Source organism: Perissodus microlepis, chromosome 22, assembly GCF_051167445.1.
Source record: "Perissodus microlepis isolate ML-2025 ecotype Zambia chromosome 22, ASM5116744v1, whole genome shotgun sequence".
Lineage (NCBI taxonomy): Eukaryota > Metazoa > Chordata > Actinopteri > Cichliformes > Cichlidae > Perissodus > Perissodus microlepis.
In genome coordinates this window covers 13,206,811-13,234,065 of record NC_140481.1, presented here as the reverse complement: position 1 = coordinate 13,234,065, position 27,255 = coordinate 13,206,811, and the positions used below count along the sequence as shown (strand labels likewise).

General features: G+C 39.3%; 3 protein-coding genes across 4 annotated transcripts in view; all 3 read left to right on the top strand.

The window, feature by feature from the left end:
• Window positions 1–3,044: 3,044 nt before the first annotated feature.
• Window positions 3,045–11,185, top strand: LOC146362662 (gasdermin-E-like). Its single transcript, XM_084920284.1, has 10 exons — window positions 3,045–3,229; window positions 4,361–4,586; window positions 4,698–4,890; window positions 5,128–5,305; window positions 5,519–5,639; window positions 7,443–7,592; window positions 7,928–8,049; window positions 8,304–8,424; window positions 8,538–8,608; window positions 9,148–11,185. Exons 2-10 carry the CDS (start codon window positions 4,379–4,381, stop codon window positions 9,373–9,375), a joined length of 1,392 nt encoding a protein of 463 aa, XP_084776410.1. The 5' UTR covers window positions 3,045–3,229; window positions 4,361–4,378; the 3' UTR covers window positions 9,376–11,185.
• A 1,033-nt stretch (window positions 11,186–12,218) lies between these two features.
• nup42 (nucleoporin 42) lies at window positions 12,219–17,376 on the top strand. Its single transcript, XM_084920037.1, has 7 exons — window positions 12,219–12,479; window positions 13,283–13,568; window positions 13,663–13,751; window positions 13,838–13,914; window positions 14,122–14,208; window positions 15,702–15,804; window positions 16,035–17,376. The coding sequence occupies exons 1-7, from the start codon at window positions 12,314–12,316 to the stop codon at window positions 16,544–16,546; spliced, it is 1,320 nt and encodes a 439-aa protein (XP_084776163.1). The 5' UTR covers window positions 12,219–12,313; the 3' UTR covers window positions 16,547–17,376.
• Window positions 17,377–20,690: 3,314 nt separating this feature from the next.
• rims3 (regulating synaptic membrane exocytosis 3) overlaps window positions 20,691–27,255 on the top strand; it is a 50,220-nt gene continuing 43,655 nt past the window's right edge. The window contains exon 1 of one of the 2 annotated variants that reach the window (XM_084920123.1): window positions 20,691–20,914. The gene's annotated coding sequence lies outside the window, so the exon portion shown is untranslated. Of the gene's footprint in view, window positions 20,922–27,255 lie in introns of both variants that reach the window. The other variant, XM_084920122.1, reaches the window with a different exon arrangement.

Below are 27,255 nucleotides of genomic sequence, written 5' to 3'. Positions count from 1 at the left end.
GTACCGTCTGCCAGAGGGCAGCAGATCAAAAAGTCTGTGTCCAGGGTGTGAGGGGTCTGTGATGATTTTCCCTGCCCGTTTCCTGGTTCTTGAGAGGTACAGATCCTGGATGGAGGGCAGGGGGGCGCCGATGATCCTTTCTGCTGCCCGTACAGTCCGCTGCAGTCTGCTCCTGTCCTGTTTAGTGGCTGCACCATACCAGACTGTGATGGAGGAGCACAGGACAGACTCAATGACCGCAGTGTAGAACTGGATCAGCAGCTCCTGTGGGAGACTGTACTTCCCCAGTTGTCTCAGGAAGTGCATCCTCTGCTGGGTCTTTTTGAGGATGGAGTTGATGTTGGTCTCCCACTTCAGGTCCTGGGAGATGGTGGTACCCAGGAACTTGAAGATCTTCACAGTCAACACAGGGCTGTCTGATATGGTGAGGGGGGGCAGAGTTGAGGGATGTCTCCTGAAGTCCACTGTCATCTCTACAGTTTTAAGAGTGTTCAGCTCCAGATTGTGCTGACTGCACCAGAGTACCAGCCGCTCAACTTCCTGCCGGTATGCAGACTCATCACCATCCCGAATGAGGCCAATGACGGTGGTGTCATCTGCAAACTTTAGGAGTTTAACAGCCGAGTTTGCAAATGACACCACTGTCATCACAGTGACACACCACATCATTACTCCATAATCAAATAGATAATTTCAGAACATTTGCAATACAAAAATAATGCATGTAATATTACAATGATGTCTGTTGTTTAAAACTTTCCACTGTAAAGTACGGAATTTCATAACATCTATAATTAAAGGAAGATTTCACAGATGAGTTCAGTATCATAAATTTAGCATCAGAACAATTTTTCTTTTTCTTTATGCTTTTTTTTAATGTTCTGTTTATAAACAAATATCCAAAATTTAAAAAATCACCTTTGATGATTTTTAAATATGAATCAAAAACAATCACCATCATCTTTTTGTGAACAGGTATATTTGTGTTTCACTTCCTGTTTTTTACTAAGCTATTTTTCCTCCCTGTGGTTTCTTCTTCTTTTTAAAAAAATAATTTCCCCCAATATTATTAAGAAATTGTAGAGGCACTAAAGGTCAAACTACTTTCATGCAATCAGAATTCCAGTTATTTCATGGCTGTAGTTTTAATTCTACATTTAAAGTTATTTTATAAATCAGGAAATTACATGTTAAAAAGCAGTAATAACATAGTAACAACATGTTATGTTAGGTGACCTGTTTTCTGCACTGAAAATATGGATCATAAAACACTGAAAAATGATCAAAGTGGAAAATTTGAAATAGTCAGATAATTCAGATAATGAGAATAAGAAAACATAAATGATTAAAATATTGATAGAAAGTAGTGGAAAAGAAAGAAAGACAAGGTAAATGCAGAAAGTTTTAAAACTAAAAGTAACTCATAAATATATTAAATATAAATGAAAAACAAAGTTTCTTATCATTTTCAGAAAAACCATGTGACCGTATTATGCTGGTGCCAACTTTGTCTTTTTCAGTTCAGTACAGTTTTAACCTTCATGTGTGAAACCTTATTATTGTACTTTGTTCATTTCGCCCAAACACATGATTATTGCATGATCCCACAGTAGGTTTCCAGAATGAGCTATTCCTGGATGAAATTAAATTGTTACTACGTACAATATTTTAAATATACTTTTTAAATGCACTTTCTTCATAATGACTTGGAGACATTGTTTTAGACACAAAATGCATCTACATTTTCACTAATGAACATGAAAATTACTTTTATGAACTTTAAACCTCCTGATCACAGAGCCTGTTATAGTACCATATGTCACGGTCTGCGGAAGTAGACTGTGTTGGAGTGAGATGGAGGGCCCAAATGCACACCCAAAAGGAGAGTGAACTGACTTTAAACAAAAGGCGAGCCATTTATTAGGCTGGAAAAACATGAATACAAAAACAAAGCAAGGCGAACAGGGGGTGAGAACTAAAATTAAACCTAAACTGGGAAAACATAAACTGTGATGACTGTGACAAAAGTGACGTGAACGTGATTCTGAAGAGGTACATGCAAGGAACTATGAAGAGAAAACACGAAAAATGAACATGACCTGAACAGAATCATTAAAGACTTTAAACCTGAAGTTACTTAGAGGGAGGAAAACAGACGACCTGAATGAAAACACAGAGACTAAATACACACAGCAGGTGATCAGGGGAAGTGGACACACGGGGAAACAGCTGACTGGAATAAACATAACGACGCCGACTCCCGACTCTTCAAAATAAAACAGGAAACATTAAGAAATGTAGACATGACAACAAAAGCTTGACAATGTGGAACACACAGACCTAAAACACATAGGGAGACATGGAACACAAGGAGAGACACATGAGAACAGATAAGGGAGATGAGATCACGGGCATAATTAAAAGTAAAACACAGAGGACAAGAAAGAGACTCATAAATCAGGAGAAATTGATGAAACAAAAACTAGAATAAAAGTCAACTAAATCCTAACTATTAGTACCTACAGCACAAGAACTTAACATATTTCCAATATAATATAAGAAAATCAAAAATACAAAATAAAGTCAAAATGCTGGCTCACAGACCCTGACCCTGACAACCATAGTGTAAATGTGGATGTGTGGGCGTGCATACTTAAGTGGAAACTTCCTCGTATCCTTTAAATATGAGTTCATTTATTATTTTTTTAAATTATCTTTTTGACATATAACTCTCTTTGAGCTTAATGTTCTGGCTCATTTTAAATAAATAAATAAAGACTTAAAATTGCTTGACCTCCTCAACGGTTGTGTTGTGAGGCAAGATGTGGTTTGGCTGCTGAATGAACTTTTGCTGAAAAAGACATCTGTTTTAAAGATTACTCATCACATATGAATGAATAATATTAATAAGTTCAAACAGGCAAATCTGCTCATGTCCCGAAACGGACACACAGATACACACACAGATACACATCCCAGTGTGCTCATATGATCAGAATTAACTCCAGGAGGCGGTCTTCTGTTTGGGTTAGCTATACAGTCCTCTCAGCACTCGCCTGTAGCTTCTCCCGGACAGTGCTGTCTTTCGGGGATTTGCTTCACAGTTTCGTCATTTGCTTAAATAGCTGTGTGTGAACTTTCACTTAGAAAGCCAAAGGACTACTTTTGGATTTTATTTTTTACGTCATCATCGGTCACATTCCATTACTGACTGTCAACTCTGAGAAAGGTAAAAACTTTATTTATTGGCTACTGCGTGTCAGTCTGTGTTTCTGTGCGATGGCGAGACTAAGAATGGTTTCACTGTCCCAACCTGTGTTGTTATTTTGCGGTCAAAGTATTTTTGAGTCTCCGGCTCCCTTTAAATTCATCCAAGTCGTGCGTCTTGAGGCTCGTGCGCAATTGACCTCACTCATTACGCCAGCTCGCGCGCGGCCCCAGCTACTGTAGCTTGAAAGCTTGAACTGGAAAAAGTGGGCTGCCGGGAAATGGGCTGGCACACGTGTGTATGGGGGTGGTCGTGGAGCCTGAGCCGAAAACAGGACTGTCAGAGTCCAACTTTAGCAACCTGTCCTGAAGCGTCTGATTATGCTCATCGACACATTACATTACTATAGAAAATCTATCTATCTATCTATCTATCTTGCATGTGACACTTTGACAGTTATTCATTTTATGCCCCTTGTTTCCTTGGTTCAGAACACACTAAACAAAAGAAACATGAAATATTCAGAATGTGAGCTTTTACAGTGCGAGTTTGGGGTTAAAGGACAGTCCCAGGTGACATTACGGCAGCTGCTTAATAATTTAACCCAAGTGACTCAACACAGTGAATCTATGTCAAGTCATGGTTAGTTTGCCTTAATGTTCAACAGCGAAGTTGAACATTCTTACATTTTATTCATGAGGATAGTTTTCAAAAGCCTGAGCTCCATCATCTTCTTTTATGTAACATTCCTCTACCATCTAATGCTGCGCAGCTTTCTCCTCCAAACTCCCCACCCCTCTTTATTGTACATCCAAATATTGTGAATATTTAAACAATGAAAGCTGAGACTGCAGTATTAGTGGACCTTGGTGTCTGTGTGCACTCATGTTTTTGTTGTTAAAGTTGTATCCTAACATCCAGGGGACTTCCTCTATGTCCGATGAGTCACTGATTTCTTGCTATTTGGGGGTTAACCCCCCCCCCCTGACACAGGCCTCTCAGTCACTCATAAACAATCAAGGGTAGAGAGCTGAGGAGAATACCAACTGGAAATCACCTACAGTTGTTTAGATTTTTAAATAAAACACATTAGGGTTGCTGTTGGAGAGAAATTAAGCCCAAGCTGAAACCTCTAATTTCTTTCTCTTCCAGCTGTCTGCGGTGCTTGTCATGTTTTCCAAGGCCACTGCCAACTTCGTCCGTGAGATTGACCCCGAAGGACTTCTCATCCACGTCTCTCGAGTAAATGACTCTCACAAACTGGTTCCCATGGCCCTCGTGATCAAACGCAAGCGCTGGTTTTGGCAGAGACCCAGGTACCAACCAACAGATTTCACTCTCGGCGACTTGTTGTTGGGTGACAAGGAGCTCATGCCGGGTAGGTGTGCAGATTCAAACTTAAGTTGTTACAGGAAAAATGTAGTGCATGTGAGTTCCCAGACACATTTCAACAAAGCTGATATCGGGGTAACACCTTGTGTTTTTTCAGGAGTGTCAGAGTCAGAATTCTTGACCTACAAGGGGACATACGGAGCTAAACTTGCTAGTGATCTGGGCCCCGAAGTCGGCTCTGCAAGTATCAGACTGGAGGGGCGTGGCACTACCAAGCTCCAGTCATGTTTTGGCCAGCTGAAGAAAGAGGAGGTGAATGTGAAGAAGCTATTACTTGACTCGGACAACAGGTATGATGTAATATTTTAAAAACTTTTTATTTTATTTTTAAAAACTGCTTTCACATATACAGGTTGTCATCGAAGAGTAAGGAGATGAGGTCTTCAATGGTGATGTAATGAACTCCTTATAAATGTGGACTTCAGGCATCACATGCTAAACACCTCAGACCACAGCGGCGTGGTGTCATTTTCCATTTGTTAATCAGTCTGTCTCAAACCATTAACACCAGCTTCTCTTCACATCAGGTCGGTGGACATGCAGCACGTGCTGGTGAGGCAGATAGAGAAGCGGGCTGAGGTGGTGGGGCTAGTGAAGGAGAGGATCCTCACCACCAGCCCCTGCTCCATCACCCAGACAAAAGTGGAAGAGTGCACCTTTCAAGGGGTGCTCGGGCTGGTTGGCATGCTGGGGAGTTCGGTTAAGGTAGGCCTCTTAAAAGCTTTTTTAGTCATGATGCCATGAGAGTTTTCAATAATTCTATCAGGTAAATTATTATCAGCATATGTCTTATTTTGTAGTTTGATCACCATAAATTTGTGAAATTCTTTTTATGCCCCCCAAAAATATAAGAAAAAAAGAAATCAGTCAGCCTTCCTCTAATCATTCCTATATGTGTGTGTATATGTGTGCTCCCAGGTGTGTGTGAGGGACAGCAACAGCATTGAGATAGACAGCGATGTTTCCGTGGAGATCCCCTCTGGTACAGTCATCGCGTACAGCATCCTAGAACTGGAGGTTAAAAAAGACGGACATTACTGTGAGTGTGTGTGAGTGAGAGTGTGTGTGGTAAACCACATGTGTGGTTATGAACGTGAGAATGACAATATCACTTTAACATTCTGGTGTGACCTCACTGACCACACATACAACCAAATCACTGAAAAACTGCTGCTGTGTGTGGCAAAGGTTTTAAATGGCTATCATAGCTTTTCTACGGCATCTGAAGCAATGATGCAGGTTGTATTCAATCAACAGTCTTATCAGTCTGTTTGTCCTCTGGCCATTTCCCCTGCCACGGATGAAATGCTCGCTTACAGGTACTGTACTGCTGTTAGAGACAGGAGAGGTTAATGAGGGTGTACATGCTCGTCAGGTGTTGTTGTAATTATAGTAACACATGTAGCTGCCATCTACTTAACTACTCCCTCAGTTTTCAGCCAATTTTCACTGTTCAAACTTCTACTGTTTCTGCTAATGGGTGCTATGACTTTTGGTGCTCATAACTTCTATACTTTTTGAGATATTGAATTTTTTTTGTAATATTGTTTGCCCATTTCTTCCACATTATGAGTGGGGTCACTGATTTTCCTCGCCGGGTTGACCTGTGTTTTAGCTCAGTGAGATGAGATGCCATTCTCAGACTGGGAGGCCGGGGTTCAAATCCCGCTTATGGCAACATTTCTTTCAGTTAACAGTTAAACTTTTTCACCCCTTTTCAGCAAAATTTTCAGTTTTTTCTGCTGTTTTCAGAAAAAAACTCTTTTCAGCAGAAATTCTGCTCATTCACCTCTTTTCAGCGCAACGTTCTGCTTCTTTCCGTCTTTTCTGCAGAAATTCTGCTCATTCACCTCTTTTCAGCAGAATTTTCAGAATTTTCACCTCTTTTCAGCCCAAATTCTGCTTATTCACCTCTTCTGCAAAATTTTCAGCCTTTTCACCTCTTATCAGCACAAATCTCAGCTGTTTTCAGAAAAAAACTCTTTTGAGCAGAAATTCTGCTGATTCATCTCTTTTCAGCGCAACTTTCTGCTTCTTTACCTCTTTTCAGCGGAAATTCTGCTGATTCACCTCTTTTCTGCAAAGTTTTCAGCCTTTTCACATCTTATCAGCACAATTCTCAGCAGCTCCTGCTCATTTCAGCAGAATTGTCAGTCTCTCCACCTCTTCTGTGTGAGAATAAGTTTGCCTCAGTGAGATGAGTAGACGCCTTGAGACCAGGAGGGCCAGGTTTGAATCTTGCTCATGGCAACATTTTTTTTCACCACTTTTCAGCAAAAATTTCTCCGTCTTTACCCCTTTCAGTAGAATTTTTGGCTTTTCACCACTTTTCAGCAAAAATTTTCTGCTTCTTCACCTGTTTTCAGCAGAATTTTCAGTTTCTTCACCGCCATATAACTTTTTTGCAAGTTTTCAACTTTTTCAGCTTTTTCAGCAGGCAACTTCAGCGTTAAGGCATCCACACAGCATTTTCGCAGGAAATGCAAATTTTTCTAGTTTTATCTCAGTTTACCATCTCCTGTCCAGCCATTTTGCTGCTGCTATGTGTGTGTGTGTGTGTGTGTGTGTGTGTGTGTGCGTGTGTGTATCAGATAGGACACACTATATTACACCCATACATGGCAGCCGCACTATAAAGAGCAGTTATTCTTCTCGACTTAGATGCTTTGAAAGGGAAAATAAAATGTTGGGAATAGAAAAGTGTTAGTGATAGATAGCCAAACATGGTTAGAGGATAGAATAGCAACAGTAAGTTCTTCTGTTTACACACTCAATAATCAGATAACATTTGTGTGTGATATGTGTTTGCCCATGTGTTTATGATGTTTTCTGTATTTTTCAGACATATGTCTACAACCTGGTGCAATTGGAGGCTTTGAGTCAGACTCCATCTCGAGGTCCTGGCCTTCTGATGATTGCTTCGACACAGTGGATGGAAAGTGCAACGAGCAGAAGGTTCCACAGAAAGCCCCCCTTATTGCACTTCATAATGGTTTGTCCATTCATTCATACATTCACACAATTACTTGTTGATGGAAAAAAATATAACAAATGAAACACAGTAGACTTATGGCAAACTGAGGAAGGTTCCTTTTTGTCCCAAATACAACTGTTATTTAATCTGTCTCACTGAAATGTTGCCTATGCCGTTGCATTTTGTGGTTTATTCTCAAACATTATAGCAGAGCTGACTTTCCTCGGTAGTAAACACTGCCACTAAAACTAGCTGTAATACCTAAAAAAATTATTATGACAATATGAAAGAACAGCAGTCACATGGTTATAATAATCGATAATAAACAAATAGTATCTTCTGGTTTGTTGCAGAATCGCAGGAAAAAGTCCTTTCTCCTCTGGCAAAGCTCCCCCAGCCGACCCGATGGGCTTTATTCAAGAAGCTCCAAGAAACTCTGAATGACAGAGCTGCTCTGTCATATCTGCAGCTTGTGGTGAGTGAAACTGGTAATGCCCTGTAGACAAAAACAAATTTCCCACGTGTGTGACTAATAAAGGTTATCTTATCTTATCTTATCTTATCTTATCTTATCTTATCTTATCTTATCTTATCTTATCTTATGTTCGTGGTGACCACTAGCCAGTCGGCTAAAATAATCTGTCTCGTGGTTGTGTGAATAAATGTGTAACCAAAGCATCCCAAAATGTTTATTTTTCCTTCTAATCTGAAGCCCTTTTTCTATGTCAGCTTGAAGATTTGTGTAGCAATGAAATACACAATGGGACCCCAAAAGAAGAGCAACCCGGTGCAGAGAGTCCCACTGAAAGCACCCTAAATGCAGCGCACCTGTTGGTCAGTGCCATGGAAGGTAAGAGGAAGTTACAGACAAAAAAAGATCAGCATACAAAGCAGTGCTGCAGAATGTTTTTTGTTTTTTAGTGGGTTTAACCTCATCATGTGTTCTGTTTAATGTTTTTATAGAGTTGCCCAATGAAACTCTGGAACATCTGAGCAAGAGCGCTCCTGATTTTCTGCAGGCTTTCAACATGCTGGTTAGCTAACTTGTTTCAGTTTAGTGCACATTGTTGGTAATGATTGGTACCATGATTAGTACATTGGTGGTTGAGTTATTTCAATATATCAATATGTACGTAGAACACACTCACACACAAAAGAAAACTATCTATTAAAAATAAATTTTACATCTCTAAACATGACAAGCACCTGTTTAGCTTAGTATAAACGGGGAACTAGCTAGCCTATCTCTGTTCCAGAGGTGTCAAAATACACCCCTATCTGACCTTCTAAAGTTCAATTAATAATATTATTTATACTTTATGTATTTTTTACCCCCCAAAATTCCTTGTGACTTTCTGGTGGCTGCTTTAACCAGGCTAGCTATGCTAAGCTAACTACAACCAATTATGGGGTTTTAGCTCTATATCTAATGTTATGACATAAATTTATAGTATTTATTAAGCCATTTCATCTTTCTTTATTTTAGTTCTTTGAGGAAAGTAGAATTCGAATCTGTAAACCAGCATTTTGCAACAAAGAGCTTGTCCACTGATCCACCTACCTATCTCCCCAGGTGTGCAAGGTAAAGAGCAGAGATGTTCTCAACATTCAGTCTCTTCCTGCCCTGCTGCAGGATAACCAGGCCTTTCAGCTGGCAGAGCAGCTACTTTCCTCCGCCAGTGTGATGCTAAGGAGAGACGCTGACCGCCTGTGGATGGAAACCAGAGATAATGCAGGAGTCCTACCAGTGGTCCTCTTCCTCAGCATCCGTGGATTGTGTTTGCTCTGCAATGCACTTTAATAGTTGTAGTGCCTGAGTATGCACTCCCTCTTCTTTTTTATTGATTGTATTTGCACCATTTCTTTTTTTTATTGTAAAATCTTCTTACATGTAAGCATGCTATAGTTTGTTACAAGACTTTTTCATATTATTATCATTATTACTTTTAAAACATTGCTTTAGATTTGTTACAGAGCAGGGGAAAATTTTTCTTTTTTCCTAAATATGTTTTTATTATTTAAAACAAACATTGTATAACATGTATTTTGAAAAAAAAGAAATATATATTGATAGATAGTGATTAATTGAAGGAGGATTTGATATATTGTGGGGCAGCCCTGATATGATATATTGTTTCATTTTCTTACTTTTCACAGAGTTTGATTAGACACCTTAGCAGGGGTCTCGAACTGTCCTGAAACTTTTCCACATGTCCCTGTTGCAACACACCTGAATAAAATTAGTATGTCATTAGCAAGAGTATAGAACTTGATTGCATGCTGACGTGGCAACCCATAACCCTACTCAAGTATAAGTGTTTGGAAAAATGTACTTCTAAAAGTACTTTTATTGCACCAGGTTCATTCACTCATGAGCTACTGTAACATGAATCACATGGCTGAATTGTTTCTATAGAGTCTTGCTAATGACCTACTAATTGTATTCAGGTGTGTTGCAACAGGGACACATGGAAACATTTCAGGACAGCGGCCCTCGAGGACTTGAGTTCGAGACGCCTGCCTTACAGTAATCTGTCCTAGAAGTTCAATCCAGACGTTCTTATCTGCTAGTTTTTGGTACACAATTTTTTAAAATTTTTTAGTAAATCTCATCTTTTAGAAAATTTACTAACCAGGGATCACTTGAAAGGCGATTAAGCTAAAGGTAGTTCAAATTTCTCAGCTCAAGAAATGTTTACATGTTGATGATTTTATACGGAAGCGTTGAGCTGCCACCCAGGGAAAAGAAAAATAGAGCTATATCACATTATAACGTGAAACGTTTATTGATCTAACAATATACTTTACATGTTTGTACAGTATACCTTTCACATTTAAACAACATAATACCACGTTATTACAATAAACATAATTATCACGTTATAACAAAAAACTTTTATGTTCGTACAATATAAATATTATATTGTACGAACGTGATAATTATGTATATTGTAATAACGTGATATTATGTTATTCAAACGTAAAAAAGGATATTGTACTAACATTTAAATATATGTAACAAACAAGAAAAGTATATTGTTAGATTTTTCATGTCATAATGTAATATAGCTCTGTTTTTCTTTTGCCTGGCTGGCAGCTCTACACTTCTGCAATTTTAAGCTTTTCAATTAACATAAAAAATTGAAGTTTGTTCCATGCCTATGGTATGTAAAATAACTAGCCTTTCCATATCTATGTGGTGAAAAACATGCTACATGCCAATTCATGCAAGGATTTTTAATTTTAAATGGTACGGCATTGTATTGCTGCTCATCTTAATAATCAAAATAGCATTAAACTTTTTTTTTTACTTAAAGAAAGCTTTATTTTTAATATTCTCTTGAAGACCAGACTTTGTTAAAACAAGCTACACTATAAAATACAGTATTGACATTTTTAAAAAGTAGTGCTTTTATTAAGAAGATCGTGTGTTTTCATATATGAACTATATGTTTTTATGACATTCCTTTTCTCATGACCTTACTGGTACTTTCTAATTTATTGTTAAGAAAGACTATATTACTGGGCTTTCAAAGAAAGTGTTTTGCATGTATCTGTATCAAAGTATATAATTTTGATAACACGGAAAGCAAAAATAAAACTTATATATTTTCTGTGAATTGTGTCCTCCATAGAAAAAATAAATGTGATGCAAGCTACCTTTTATTGTACACGTTTAGAGAAAGTAGTGCATTGGGGGATTCCTGTGTTGAAAACTATAAATGATCATCTTTTACATTTACGGAAATTAAGAACGAGTGTGGTGTAGTCGCTGTGTATCAGTGAGGTATCGATACAGATTATTCACACCATTTCTAATTATTTTAAATTAGTGTTTACTTATTTTTTTTTACATTACAGTAAGCACCGTAACTTTCTTATAGTTCCACCATAGCTTTTAAGGTTACTATTTACTGACAGCTACAAACTGTAGGTAAGAAAGTGTTTGACATCTTCAGTGTGCTTTTTTTCATAGGTTCAAAAAGTTTCTCCAACTCTGAGATTCCAAACCACAAAGGTGTGATGAAAGGTGTATCTTGGATTTTAGTCAGAGTTTGTGCAAATATTTAATAATTATTAAATATTCTAAGGTCTTACAAACATTAAATCCCTTTTAACTTTAACATTATTACATGTTGTACCTGTAATTTACAATTTTTTAAAAAGTGATAATTTTAGCTGAGTCATGTTTAATAAGATCTTATAAGTTAGTAGCTGAGTGAGTTATTAGTAGTTGTGACATCATTTAATAACATTTACCAAGGACTTTACCATACTTTACCAAGTACAAATACTAATACTACTACAATTTTCAGGTATCTGTAGTTTCTTCTCCTTACATTTTGGTCAAATAAAATAAAATAAAAATACAGATTTTTTTTTCCTTTGGTAAAGGTTAAATTTTAAAAAATGAAATAAAATGTGTTTTTAATTTAATATAATTATTTAATTTCTTCTTCTTATTATTATTATTATTATTTTTATTATTATATTCTTATATTATTATTATTATTATTATTATTATTATTATATAACTTTTGTTAAAATTATAAAATATCTGATAGAGAAATTATCAGGTAAAGAAATTTAAAAAAAGAATCCCACCCGAAAAAAAAGACCACGTGAGACGAGTGGTGACGTAAATCTCGTGCGACCGCAGTTCAGACACGGCCAGAAAATATTGCCGAGTGGAAGTGGTGTTTTTGCGCTCTAAAAGACGCCTTTAGCACCTTTTGGAAATGCCTGTGTGCAACTTCTTTCTTCAGGGCCGCTGTCGTTACGGCGAAAAATGTTGGAATGAGCACCCAAGAGGAGGAAGCAGAGGAGGAGGAGGTGGTGGAGGATATAACAACAACTACAGCAGCCGCTCCTCTGGTCAGCAACAGCCCAGAAGTGGAGGTGGAGGTAACGTCTTCGATAAGTTAACATTCATCTAAACGTGCTTTCAGTTTCTTTAGCATTCTTCTTGTGATGTTTTCGCTCTCTTAGCTAGCTGTTGTTAGCCTTCCTTTACTGTCCCACTGAATTGTAGGCAAATTAAGTTTGTTTCGTGGGTAGGGTATTTGAACAGTGGGCTGAGATTGTGCTTATCTAGGTAACTTAACCATGGAGTTAACCCTGGATTTTCAACTGTGGTTCACTTCTTACTGGGGTGTGTCACCGTCATGCTAACTTATTTAGAAATGGAAGGGTAGCCTGAGTATGTTGAATTCACTTCATAGCACGGGGCCCAGTCAAAAATATCAACTCTGTTAAGTTTTAAGTATGTAAACAACTTGGCATATGGTGTTTTTTTTTTTTTTTTTCTCAAACTTGAATGGGCATCACAGAAGAGGTTTTCCTGTTATCCTGAAGCCACATGAATGCACATTTAGTATAGGAGGGATGGGTAATAGTTTCTTTTCCAATGCAGTTATACAATACGCTGGAAACAAATGCATATTTTACAAAGGTCAGGTGTGTGCTAAACGACAGCAATTTAATTTCATGTTACCACTTCATGAGACCTCATGGTGGTTGTCAAATAAATGAATGTAAAGCAGACAACCAGCTTTCAGTAAAGCAGAAAGTCGAGGATAAAGCTATCCAGAGAGCTAATAAAGTGATTTAAACAAGGATTAAAATTGGTTAATAATGATGATGCACTATGCAGTGTATTTTACACAATTTGTAATGCTTTGTGACACTGGTTTGTATTTTGATTCCAGGGTTTGGAAACAGAGTCTGGGTGAATCCTTCCCAGCAAAAAGGAAACTACATCCAGCCTTCATCCTTCTCTTCTCACGGAAGTGACGACTGGGGTCATGGAGGAGGAGGAGGTGGTGGTGGTGGAGGGCGAAGAGAAAATTTGAAGAGCTCCGACTTTAGTTTCTCAAGTCAAAACAGATTTTCAGCTCTTAATTCTCCCAGCACCTTTGACAGGGGAGGCAGGGGGGGAGGAGGAGGAAGGGCAGCGGGAGGAACAGTTGGTGATGAAGACGACGACAAAAAACTGTGAGTCTTTATGACAAAACATAACGTTCTTTTTTTTTTTAATTTTTTTTTTTTTATCAGTCGTAAGGAAATCATTGTCATATTTGTTATCCAGGGAAGTCATTCAGATGGACATGGATGTTTGGGAGAAGTCTGGCCAGTGGGGATTCTCATGTTATTATAGCTTCAAGACACTTGTATCTGGTGTGTATGAGATTTTTCATTTTAAATGTATATTTTTAAAAACTGAAACACTGGACCTGAACATGTTTCCTATGTTCTGACTACAGGTTTCACTGACCTCTCCCCTGAAGAGCTCCGGCTGGAATACTACTCCACAAGACCTTCAGGAGATCTGCAGGGCTACGTAAGTGCAGTGTTCCTTAGTAATGTCATGTCTGTTTGGCTTTGGGTCAGTATTCATCTTCTTCGTGGATAGAAGCATGGCCCCAAGTCTTTTTGTTACATGGGCTTGATTATTATAATCAAGCTCTAATTTAATATCGGAAGGCAAAAGGTTAAATGCGTTTAAGTATTTCTAAGAGTATAAGAAATTCCTCTTGTCTGTGCTTAGATGAATGGCATCAATCAGCTGCTCAGTCAGTGGAAAAACAGAGTCCAGGAATTGAAGATTATGAATCCAGCCACTCGTGCGGCACTGGTAAGACACACAGATCCTCACAAACATCGCTTCCCAACTTTAGATCATTTGTTACAATTCCAGAGTCCATAACTGGTCCCTAATGAGACGTGAAAACCAAACAGCACTGAGAAGATGTGTTTAGATTTTTACCATTAGGTGTGCATGTCAGCAGTGTGCAGCAATGGAAATGTCAGAATACATTTTCGTTTAATAAAGTTTCCTTCTACTCTTCGAACATATCGAACACCTGGTTTAGATTTAATGCTGACGTTCTGATTTCACACTAGCATTGCTCCTGTCTGTTTTGGGGCTTTTAATTAGGGCTGGGTATCGTCACTGATTTCTAGAATCGATTCAATTCCGATTCACAAGGTCCCGAATCGATTCGATCCACGATTCGATCCGATTCAATTCGATTTGAATCTGGGAAATTTTGACAGTCAGAAATATTATAATTCAGATCAGTACATTTAGATATTTTTGTATCTATAAAAAGGAAGCTGACACACGCAAGACTTTATCAAAGGTGTGAGCGTCACAGCAGATGCCTTTGTGTCAAAGTAGCTGAAGATAAAACACAGAAAAACATGAAGGTGGTTTTCCTGGCCTGGGATTTTATAAAAAATCTGCAGTACATCAAAAACGAAAGAAAACCATTAATCAACATATGAACATTACCTCTGAAGTTACAGCGGTTTTATTAGAGACACAGCGTTTTGCATTTTGCATAATTTTAAGTTTGTTCAGTATTGAACGGCAGAAATTAGGTTTTCTTTTTGGAAGTATGTAAAACGAAAAAAAAAAAAACAGCGTCCGACAGCGCTGTAAGCAATGGTAGACTTGTGCCTAACAAGCAAGCGAATAACGCAGAAAACAGATTTTTAGACGGGAAACTGTTCTTGAAGTAGAGAGAGAAAGAGAGAGAGAGAGAGAGAGCTGTGCATGAAGTGTGATTTTTATTGTGGTGGAAGCAAAACAGCAAAAGTCAGAGGGAATTCATGACGATGTTTATGTGAAGCGTAGTTTGGATCTTCTTTTGCTGCTGGTTCAGTCAATATTGTTTGGAGAGAGATCAAAGTAACAGCTTTAGAATCGGCGCAAAAACGGCGTGAACACAAAGCGCGGACCCGCCGAAACATCGGAATCAGCGAGCTGTCGGCTTTCAGCCCCGACCGTGTCCGTGCCGTCGGGTGAGAAAGGCGACATCTCACTGATTCTGATCCGCGGGTCCGCGCTGTGTGTTTACGTCTTTGTGCAGAAGCCGTGTACCTGCTCTCATTTACTGTCTTAGCTGTTTGGTGGTTGTTGGAATTTTGTGAGGTTTCACCTGAGATTCTGGCATTTCGGGCAAAATAAATTTATATTAAAAAATCGATTCAGGATTTTAATGAATCGATTTCACGTTATCCAAGCCAGAATCGATTTTAATCGATAAATCGATTATAAAAACCCACCCCTACTTTTAATTCAGTGTTTTATGTTTTTTTTTACTTCATTTGTTTTCATTGCAGCTTGCAGAATTAAATGGTGCCACACCTCAGGGATCCTCAGGTGGCTTTGGTTCGACAACAGCAACTGGATTTGGATCCTCCATCTCCAGCTTTGGAAGCAAAGGTAAAGATCAACGATTTCTTTATTGAATCATAAACTGTCTTTCTTTTTTGAAGGTACTTCCCATTTCTAATGAGTTATGATGCTTGAGCAGATTTTACAGAGACTGCATGTAGTTTAGTATTTTAGCACTAAATTAATCAAAGTGTAGGTTTTCAGAATTTCATAATAAAAGGTATTTTATAAAATTATCCATCACTCCATGATAACTCTAAATCCTTCTGTTCCTGCAGATTTTGGTGCACCAGCCCAGGCCAGCGGTTTCAGCTTTTCTGCTTCAAATAGTGGATTTGGTTCTGCAGCCACACAGTCATCTTCAACAGGTTTTGGTGACATCTTAGCAGCTCCCACACAGCCTCCCTCTGGGTTCGGCACTGCGTCCTCCTCTACACCTTCAGCTTCAAGTTTCTCCTTCGCCTCTACCACCACGGACAAACCAGCACCTGCGTCAGGATTTGGATCTGCCTCTGGATTTAGTTTCCCCACCACAGCAAGCAGCAGTTTCGGGGTTGGAGCCCCTGCGACAACAGGAAGCAGCAGTCTTTTTGGGCAGACAAGTGGAGGATTTGGGGCAGCAGCCATTCAGCCCACTTCAGGAACTGGGTCTGCCGAAGGGGCGTCGGACAGTCTGTTTTCCCCTGAGAGTAAACTGACCGAAGAGGAACTGAGTCAGTTCAAGGCTAAGAAATTCACTCTGGGACAGATTCCACTGAAGCCCCCCCCTTCTAACCTGCTAGTGGTGTGACACTGTGGAGAATATGGGTAGATTATTAAACTAAAAACTATAATTTTGTGTAAACTTTAAGCTTTAAACCTTTTCCGTGCAAGTAATTTTGAAGATGTGGCTGACATCCACACACTTCTCCTCGGTGTAGGTGGAGAAAACTCAGTTTGGAAGTGTGCTGTGTACTTTCGAGCTATCTTTTGTCATAAAAAGTTCTATTTTTGAACGATTTTAGGTTGCATGGATTTTAATTTGTTCATTTTTTCCCTTTTATTAAGTACCTAAGGGTACAGCAAGAAAAGTTGATGGGGAAAAAAATCTTTTAAAGGTTTATTTTAATTTTTAATGATCAAACATGCAAAATTCAGCAAATCAGCTTCTTAAACTTTATGTGGAGTAAATTTGAGATTATCTGTGTGTTGGTCTAAAGGTAAATAAATGTATTTCATTTAAGGTTTCATGGGATAGGAATTCTTGCTGTAATTACATGTGTCAGTCAGAAGGTGGTGTCACAACACAAGCTCAAATGTCCATGAGTTGTTTTTAAAATTATTATTATTATTTCTGCATTTAAGTGAACTTGTGTTTTAACCTAGAAGTACTTTTTAACTTCAGGCTATTCTTTCCCTTGCACTGTAATGTGACAAAACAACAAAATCAAGGCCTGGAAACCAAAAAAAATCCATTTATTTACACCAGATTTCTGCTAAAAGAGAGCAAAGTGAGGCAGCTTCCAAATGGCAGAGAATAAATAAGCTGTTCAGAATGTATTTATTAGGTGCTGAGCAAATGGTGGGACAGTAAGAGTGATCCATGTGACAGCAATAAACCATTCTGCTGAGGGGGCTCTACCTCTGCTGACTCGAGCATATTTTCAGCTGACGGGGAGTGCGTAGCTTCAGTCGGAGGTGAAGCTGGGTTTCGTGTTTGCCTGCGTTTGTGTGTCCGTGTTTTACAGCCAGGTCAAAAAGGCCTTGTAGATATAATTAATACAAATTTTATGTGTTCTTATAAATACTGAACATTAACGGCGAGCAACAGTGTGCAACACAGTCATTTTCTCTCCTGCTCCTCTGTCCCTCAGCAGTAACCTCCCACCCACCCCCTGCTAGAAGATGATAAATAATTCAGCTGATTAATGAACGACTGAAAAAGACACGCTCTCATGAAAAGGCACTTGCTCCCTCGTGCCGCTGAAATGTGTTTGTATTGCTGTCCTGTGACTTTTAAAGCAATCTAACTGATAAATAAGGGCACTTGTGAGTGTTTGTTACCCCGCCCCACACCAAATAAGCAGCTTTGCTACGGCATCAAATCGATAGCATTGCTTGTGTTTATGTAGGGTATGCATGAGTGAGGGGATGAGTCTGTGGATACCTGAATACACACACAGAAACGCACGGGGTTTCATTGGTATCATTTACTCACTCTCAGATACATCACCTCAGTGATGATGTTGGATTGCTCGTCTGACCAGTTGTGCGTAATCTTAACACACATGCGTACCCTCCTTTCCTCCCATGGATCATTAAATATTCCCCAAGAGGGACCCTACATTTAAAATGATGGAAATACAGCGTCAAGACTTGAGACCATATGCTCCTTCAGTCCTCCCTTCCCAACCCTCCTGTGAAATCCCTGCTTAAACAACACAGCGTGCACTGTAATCCAATTGACTGTGCCCTGACTTCAGCAATACGGACCAGATGTACACAGTATATGGTGCTTTAATATATTTAACACACCTATCGATAAGAGGGAAACAGGAGCTGTCTGTCTGGTTGATGCCCTCTTTAGACTGCATGCTCCGGCTGTGTAGCAGCTCCAAGTGGATCCTTTGAATTATGACTTCTGCCTGCTGCTAACTTTTCCAGATCAGTAATTTTTGTCTTTATTATAGGGTGACTAAATGCACGCTGTTTCCATTGCCACTGTGGTGTCTGCACTAGCTGATGTCAGCACTGGAAAGAAAGAAACGCTTCGGTTGCCCCTCTGCACATTTCAGAGGAACTGAGTTGAATCCAAAACTACTATAAATAGGGTATGATTCCAGGTGACCCCACCCCCTCCAACACACACACACATACCCCACCCCTTTTATAGTTGTAGCAGAGAACAAGGCTTAGTAATTGCAGCTATGAATCCAGAGGTAGAATTGATTGTGTTGTGCCACAGCAGTTTGCCTATGGGAAACAGGACATTGATCCAAGGCCTCTGATTTATGCCTATCTGACTGGCTTTTTGCAAGAGGCCTTGGTGGCACATATTTCACCTGCAAATATATTTTTATAGGTCCATGTCTGGCCCTGTGTTTCCATGCTGAGGATGTTTATGGTTTCATAGTAGGATTAGTGTCTTCCGCTTAACACACTGAGAGTAAGAAATGTTGGCTTAGAGAATATACTACACATGCTGCATTTAAGGCTGGGCTAGTCTCAAATATTGAACTGGAGATCCAAAAAGGCTGGATAGAAAATAAATTCAAAGCATCAATTTTAACTGTGCAGACACTGCTGCATACTCACTAAGTGGAAACGGAAGCATAGCCATTTCAATTTCATTAGATCTCATATAAATTCAAAATACTTTCCAGTAAAGATCATGTCTGCTTTTTTTTTTTAATTTCATTTCACATTAATCTAGTGTACTGGTGCTGTGCAGACTGGGTAACTCAGACAGTAACAATGTGATGTGTTATGAGTCATCTCTAGCAAACATCCAGTATACTTGTTGAGTTTTATACATTACAGAAATGGAAAAATTTAAATGCTGTGTCCAAGCCAAGAGTCTCAACTTGCATAGGCCTACTGTACGTACTCCAGCCTGCAATTGCTTGCAGCTGTTTGAGTTCGATCAGAGAATAATTTCAGTCTTGCAAAGGGCAGCGACCGCCAAAGAGTTCAAGAATTCTTGAAGTTCATCAAGCGTGGCTGCAAAAGAAAAGCAACTGTTTTCTTCACACTTGTTGGATTAAATAACTTTAGGAGCTAGGACACATGTAAATATATAACTCATTACAACGCTTCAGAGTAAACGAGTTTGACATTTTGCCACATACACCCTTTAGTTGTTTTGTTGAAATTAACATTAGAAGATTTCTTTTACTCTCTTTTTTGTCCATTAAGTATGAGGCTGTGCAGCCAGGAGACCATTAGCTTGACAAAACAGCAAGAGTGGCAAAGTTATTGCCACTCTCTGCAAGAATGACAACACATCTAAAAATCGCCAATTAACACATTATAATGTGTGTTAACTATTTCACAGCCATGGACTGTGACTTGTTGGAGTGAGTCTCATCCCCACTGTGAATTTGCTACATGAAAACCCTAAATTTATGGATTTAATACACCAGCTATGATTAATATTTCACTTTGGGGGAATAAAAAAAGTACTATGACAAGAACATCAACATAACCTTTCTAGCTAAAAAAAAAAACCCCAAAACCCTTTTTGCTTATTTACACATACAGCTGTTACTTTATGTGATTAACGTTATAAATTGGCTATTCAATTCTTCTATTCTTCGTGTTTTCATTGCTATCTAGCTTGGTAAGCTATCTTATATGCTAACTATGTGCTATATGCTAAAGTCCAGACGCTTTTCTTTGCAAGCTCCTTTGACTACGATGACCTGGATGACTGAGAACCTTCACAGACTTATATGCTAACTGCATATCAACTACTGCTAGCTGTTTATAAACTTTAGAGTGCCTAATTAAGGTTTTTAAAAAGGCAGTTCCTGTAACATATTTTTCTTAAATGCAGCTGCATTATTATTATTAGCATTATTATTTAATAAAAGGTTGCTGTGTTTACTTTTTTATTTCACTAAAATTATAATTTTGTAAAATTTTATTTCACAACTGGGTCATGCCAGAAATAGTTCTTTTGAAAACCACTGGGCTAAAAGCTGGTGCAAAGCAGTTAATAAAACGTAAAATGTAACTTTCTCCAGCCTGAAAACAGTTTCCTCCTGTAGCCAAAACGAAGAATGGCAAAGGTGAATCACAATGATAAATGTGAGGACAGGTGGACGCTTTTGCACAGGTAAACAACATTTACAGTTCCCTCCACGCTTTCTCCACACATGTCCACGCGTAGTCGCTGTTTGCCTGTCTTCTCCAAGCGGCTGGGCCTGCTTGTAATCCATCTCTCCTCTCCCTCCTTCCCACCCTCTTATCCCTTTCGCCACAGCAGCGCGTTTCTCGCCGCGCCTTGCATGCCGTGTGACCAGCATCACAGAGCCGACAAGCCGTCCTGCGAACCGCCGTCCTCACACCAGCACAGCGAAAATAAAACCCAAACGATGACATACTTACAAAAACGACAGAAGCAAACATTAATTTGACAACTTCCGACTCCCGCACCTTGCTTTCGCCGCTCCTTGCTGTAAGTGGTAAGTGCACTGATTCCTTCTTAATTGCGCGGCTCGCGGTGCTCAGTGTCCGTGCAGGACAATGATCGCACCAATGGACTGATGATCGGAATAATACAACTGATATCTGAGCAGATGAGAGGAGCATGACGCAAATATCTTAAACTGTGTTTAATCTTGCAGTGTACAGGCTATAGGCATTTTGGAGGTAGTGGACTGGATTAGATTATTTGCAGCACATCAGCTGGAAATACTTGGTTTCCTCTGTTATGCTCTCATCTTTGTCAGTAAGCAATTGCCACGATACAGCTTACAGGTTCATGTCTTCTCTTACTTTAATCTCGTTAAGTGTTTAAAGGGATTAATACGGTCATAAGAGACAGTAGATATGATGCACAGTGATGCTGTGGTGGATATAGCATTGTGGCCTAAATACTCATAGACACAATTTTCTTGCTTTCATTTTTACTAATAAAGTATTCTGATTCTGATGATTCTTAGTCTACACTGATGTTTACTTAAGAGATGTGGAACCAGTTGTCTCTGCTGATTTAGTCATGTAGGGAGAAAGTTCAGGCATGTCATAGGTCAGCTGTGCACTTCTGGTGATCTGTGGATGGCTGCATGAGGTCAAAGGCATAAAGGTGCCTCGCTATAATTCAGTTTATGCACTGCTGCCCCTTTCTTATGGTGTTTGTTTATGCTGCACGTGACAGTGAATGGAGAGGAAGGAGGGCGTGTGAGTGAAACTGAGCATTTTTTAAGATGCCTGCCCCTTGCCTGTGCCAAGTGCACGCTGAGGTGTGAGGTTGTATCAGATGGCTGCATGAACGTGTATGCACACAAATGAAGGGAGATGCAAACACCAGAATGGCAGCGCAGACTGTGCTCCCCACCTGTGGAAGGAAACTGAAACATGTGACTCAGGATCTTTTTTTGAATAAAAAGGGACAGTGCATATTAATGAACATATATCAATGTAAATATGCCAGAGTTAGCCAACAGGCTAAATTTACATCTGTAGCACCTGGCAGGTCAGACAAAAACAATAAATACGGAATTTAGCAAACCCTCAGACAGTGTACAACAATCCAGACAACAAATACATGAAATTACAGCACAAAATGTTATATTACAATGAAATCTAAAATATGCAACATTAAAAATAACACATATTAATACAAAACTAGTGATCGCAAATCTGATTCCTGTTTAGCCATCGTTTGAGATTAGTTTTAAATGTGTTGAAGGAAGTCCATTCTCTTAATACAGCTGGAATACCATTCCACATCTCAGTATCTTTGCCAGAGGTAGTGAGATAACAAAGGTACTGTACAATCCCTTCTAGTAGAGGATCTGGTTACTCTTCCACTGATATTGGATTTAAACATGATGAGCTCACTCAGTGAGGGTGGAGCAAGTCCATGTAGGATCTTATAAAAAGAACAAGCAAAAGTAAATATTTAAACATTGTTAAAACTGAAGATATTAGCATGAGACAGTGATGGAAAGAAAAAGGTTTTCTCTCTAACACTTCTAAGGCCTTTTAAAATAAAGAGTCTTTGGTTTCAATGTAGCTGTACTTTGACTTTCTCTCAATTGTGTGAAGGGAATAGTATGAAGGCAGTTTGATATTTGTGACACTTGTAATTGTTAGTATTAAGCATGAGTAAGTGAGAGCGAGTAAGTGCATTAACTGGCACTGAAGGACTGTATCTTCTCGGCCTGTTTCAAGGAGAAAGAGAATAATTATTCTCATGCTTAACTCTTAAAATGCTACCATGACTCAGACTCGATCCTTTGAATAATCCAATGAAACGCAACTGAGTAAATAAAATCTTAAAAAGACTGAAACTTGTGCTGTGGAAAGCTGTGGCCCTGTACTTCCATTTAACTTGAACTCACACATTCACAGAAGCCAGTTTTCATAAATTTGCTATTCTGTACAGATTTAAGAGAGACCAAGGATCACTCATCCCATTTTATATCCTCAAAAGCTGCCATTTAGCTCACATGTCTGCTTATGAAGTATTCATGCGCTCGTGTCACAGTTTTACTCCAGATTTGGTTGGGTGTGGCTTTCCAAGCAGCTTTTGAGCTGCAAGTCTGGGATGGAACAAAAGCCTCTTATTGTAAAATATTTACTTAGATGAAATATATAGCTGTGCTCAGAAGTTTACATACACAGTGATTTCCATGAACTGTTCTTTTTCCAGGGTGGAACGATGGTACAGCATGCATCTTTAATGGCTTTAAAAAAACACAAGAATTGGATGCACAAGTTTGATTTTATTTTCACTTTTCTTTAATCCAACATGGTCAAATTTATAAATACAGCCTGAAATTTATACATACAGCCCCACACGATACTTTGTTAAATATTTGTAAGTTAAAAATCGAACAGACTCTCATGGTAGCGATCACCAAGCATGTGGCATAATTCTCTCTGGATATTTGACCTCTCTTTTTAACATAAGTTTTCTGGCATGGACTGTCACGGCGAGTGAGATGAGCCGTGTGGAAGAAATAAAGGAGGATCCAAACGCAGGCACTTGTAAAGGTGTGAGGGTGATTTATTAAACACAAAATAAAAATGGGCAAACGGCAAAAGGAACAGAAGGCTATCTAAACTGAGAACAACTAAACTAGTGAACACAAACCAGGACATGAACATGAAGGAGGACTAAGCGGAGAATGACGACGGACAGCAGGGAAAACACACGAGTGAGACATGGTGGATACACAGATGGACCAGCAACTACAATGACAGAAGACGCGACTTAAATACACACAGAAAAACACAGGGAGATTACACACAGGTGGTGGACACAGCTGGGAGTAATTAACGAGACGAGACAAAACTGAACACACTCACATGAGACGCCGACCTTCACAATAAAACAGGAAACAAGAAAACACTACACAAGGACGCAGACACGACACTGAGAGACAGACAGAAAATGACACATGGAACTTGAACTATACTATACAGACACAACCGAAGGACAATTCCTAAAACATGAATAAACAGACACATAGAATTCCAATAATAATAATAATAATCAACAAAGCACAAGAGTAACAAAACGATCATTCAAAAATAAATCAAAACATAATAAACTCAAAATGCTGGGTCAAACCGACCCAGAACCGTGACATGGACCTGGATTTCAAGCATAGTCTGTAGGATTGAGGTTAAGACTTTAGGAAGACCATTCCAGAAGTTTAATCCAGTCACAAACCAGTTTTGATGTGTGTTTCGGTTCATTGTCCTGTTGGAACGCACAGTTTTTTCCAAGTTTCGTCTAGTCGTTGATTACTATTCATTATTCCATCCACTTTGTGCAGTGTATGAATATCAACAAAACAGCCCCAGAGCATGATGCTGCCGCTACCATGCTTGACAGTTAGTACAGCCTCATCTTTATTCCTCCTAACATATCTCTTGTCATTGTGGCCAGAAACATCAATCTTTCTCTTTTCTGACCATAAAATGATGAGTACCCTCTCAGTCAGCGTTGTTAAACTTGCTTCACTGTGGACAGTGATTCTGGCGTTCCAACAGTTTTCAGTTCATGGCAGGCTCTAGTCTTGGTGGTTTCTGGGTTGTTCCTTAACATCCCAACCAATTTCCTCTCATCTGAGGGTGACAGTTTGAGTCTTTTTACAGACCTGGGTAAAGTGGAGACGCGTCCGAATAACTTTGACACACCATTATTCAAACTGATGATCTCGGAGTAATTCTTGTAGAACATCCAGCACAATTTAATGAAAGATTTAGAGTAAGTTTATGTATATGTTTGAGCCTGTATGCAAACTTCTGTTTGAATACGTCCGTTTGTATACTGTATGGATTTGAGAAAATCCAAAATAAGCCAGTAAGTCAGTAAACATGTCTGCTGTACAATCATTTCACTGTGGACAAAGAAAAGTTGAAAGAAATGAATAAAAGCCTCAAATTACCATCATATTATGTAAAGTTGTGACCACAATTGTATGATTGTGCATAGTCTTAGTGGTGGGGAGAGTAGCATCACATATTATCAGATGAGCTGCTCCAAAGGCCAGCCTGACTTTTGTGCACTATATCATCTTCCATCAAAGAGCCTCTGCTCACATGCGCACACACACACAATACTAAAAACCAATAGCTGGAAAGGGCAAAGTGCAGTGCAACACACACACACTCATAAATGCACTGACACATCTGATCACACTTCAGATCTGTAGCTGCCCGCTGCTGGTTCTGGTGCTCTTTGAAATGAAAATCAAATGAAAACAAACAAGAGGCAGAGCTAGACACTTATCATAGCAATGAACAGGCTCCGGTGTGCGTGTCTGGGTGCTTATTTATATGTGTGTTATTGTTGCACCGTATGTTGCTGCGTGCACTCGTGGACAGCCATCTGTGGGGCACAATTCACTAGCCAACTGGTATGTGTCATCAATGGCGGTGGTTGTGATTGGCTGACGATTATTGTTTGGCTTGATTCGCGCCTCACCTCCCACTCCAAACTGGACTTACCACTGAGACACTAAGGTGTTATATACGATTATTTTGCATACTTGGACTGAACCTTGCCCAGAAGAGGTCAGCCCATATGGATGTGATGGGGGTTTTTGACCTACATTTTTGAAGTTTACATTTTTCATGACACAGTGAGGGAATTGTCCAGGTTGAAAGACCAGTAATAAAAAAAAAAAGAAAAAACAAAAAAAATAGTGTTTATGGTGCCCCTCTGAAAACCCTTGCCAAATCAAAGATGGGGATCCATCTAGTGTGGCTAATGTTTCTAAAAAGGAAACAACTGAAAGAAGCTAAGGTAGGCTGCCGTTGTTTCTAATTAGTTGTCGATAGATTTTCCTCATCTTCAATCTGGGATTTTAAGAGAACCATAATGCTTTTTAGACACAAAGAATTTTATTATCCTGTTAAATTAACACTGTTAATTATGAGCCAGATAAAGTTTGGTGTCTAGCTCCCACATTAAGGTTATTTGTAATGTTGTTTCATTAATTTGCCATAGCCAGTAGCCACTACCTTAGTGATAACTTAAGAGACAGCTAATGTGGCTGACTGACAATTACCTAATTTCTAAGGCTGCGTTCACACTGCAGGTCTTAATGCTCAATTCCGATTTTTTGATCAAATCCGATTTTTTTGTCTGCTCGTTCACACTACAAATAAAATGCGACAGCAAACGCTCTCTAGTGTGAACGCTCAAAGCGGCCCACATGCGCAAAAGAAGACGTCACACACAACGCGCTCTGTTTAGACCCAGAGCAAACAATATTGTTTGACTGATGGCCCTTAATATAAAGACTTCGGACTTCATGTTTCCCAATTTTTGCTTTAAGTTATTTTGTTATTTACATAATAATGTAGATAACCTAATAATTATCCTTATTGCTGTTTTAGAGAGGAGCGGTGCTTCAAAGGATAGTTGCAGATTTCTGTCAGAATCTGCAGATTATGCAGTACAAATAAAATGTTCACGTTTCTCCAACGTTGTCTTCCCAGCAGTTTCACCGGATGGCCAGGAAGCGTTCGCGATGTCTTCTTGGGCGCTCCGGCGCTGATAATTGGCGTCTGTCTTGTGTCAGTGACGTAAAAGACGGATGTAATGCGACTTGACCATTCACACAGCCTCGCTTTCTGAAACATCGGATATGTATCGGATTCAGTACCACATACGAAAGTGACCCAGATCAGATTTGAAAATATCGGATTTGTGCCGTTCACACTGTCATACCATGATCGGATATGGGTCGCATAGGGTCAGAAAATCGGATTTGATGCGCTTTCGCCTGCAGTGTGAACGTAGCCTAAATGACTAACATTAACATGTGCAGTGACAGGGTTAACTATGATGATAACCTTTGCTGACCTCACGAGGAATCCTAATAGAATGCTGTTCAGTGTAATAAACTACTGATCATGCTTTTAGCTGCTAGTGACGTTGGGGGTGGGGTGGGGGTGTTCTGGCCTGTGTGCAGTGATGTTATGTGCAGTTGTGTGTCAGGAGCGAAGATGGCAGTGTCGGTAGCAGTACTGTTGCAAATGAGTATCTAATCCAACACTAACTTTTACTATCCATTAGTGTCTGTGTATTCATTTTTTGGCCCAATTATCCATCCATCCATCCATCCATCCATCCATCCAACTACCTGCTATCTGCTATTTATCAAGCACTGGGTTGTGCAGCTGCAGCCCAGTGAAGCCCAGATCTCTCTCTCCTCAGCCACACTCCTTCAGGTTAGCCAATGGAGCATTCCTAGGCCAGCTGAGAGATATAATCTCTCCAGCAATCTCTCCACATAATCTCCTGAGTCTAACCCAGGGCCTTCTTTTGGT

Coding starts and splice junctions, on each gene's coding strand:
- LOC146362662 (XM_084920284.1), top strand. CDS start 4,379: ATGTTTTCCAAGGCCACTGCCAACTTCGTCCGTGAGATTGACCCCGAA. Junction 4,587..4,697: donor TGACAAGGAGCTCATGCCGG/GTAGGTGTGCAG, acceptor GTGTTTTTTCAG/GAGTGTCAGAGTCAGAATTC. Junction 5,640..7,442: donor TAAAAAAGACGGACATTACT/GTGAGTGTGTGT, acceptor TGTATTTTTCAG/ACATATGTCTACAACCTGGT.
- nup42 (XM_084920037.1), top strand. CDS start 12,314: ATGCCTGTGTGCAACTTCTTTCTTCAGGGCCGCTGTCGTTACGGCGAA. Junction 12,480..13,282: donor GCCCAGAAGTGGAGGTGGAG/GTAACGTCTTCG, acceptor TTTTGATTCCAG/GGTTTGGAAACAGAGTCTGG. Junction 14,209..15,701: donor CAGCCACTCGTGCGGCACTG/GTAAGACACACA, acceptor TTTTCATTGCAG/CTTGCAGAATTAAATGGTGC.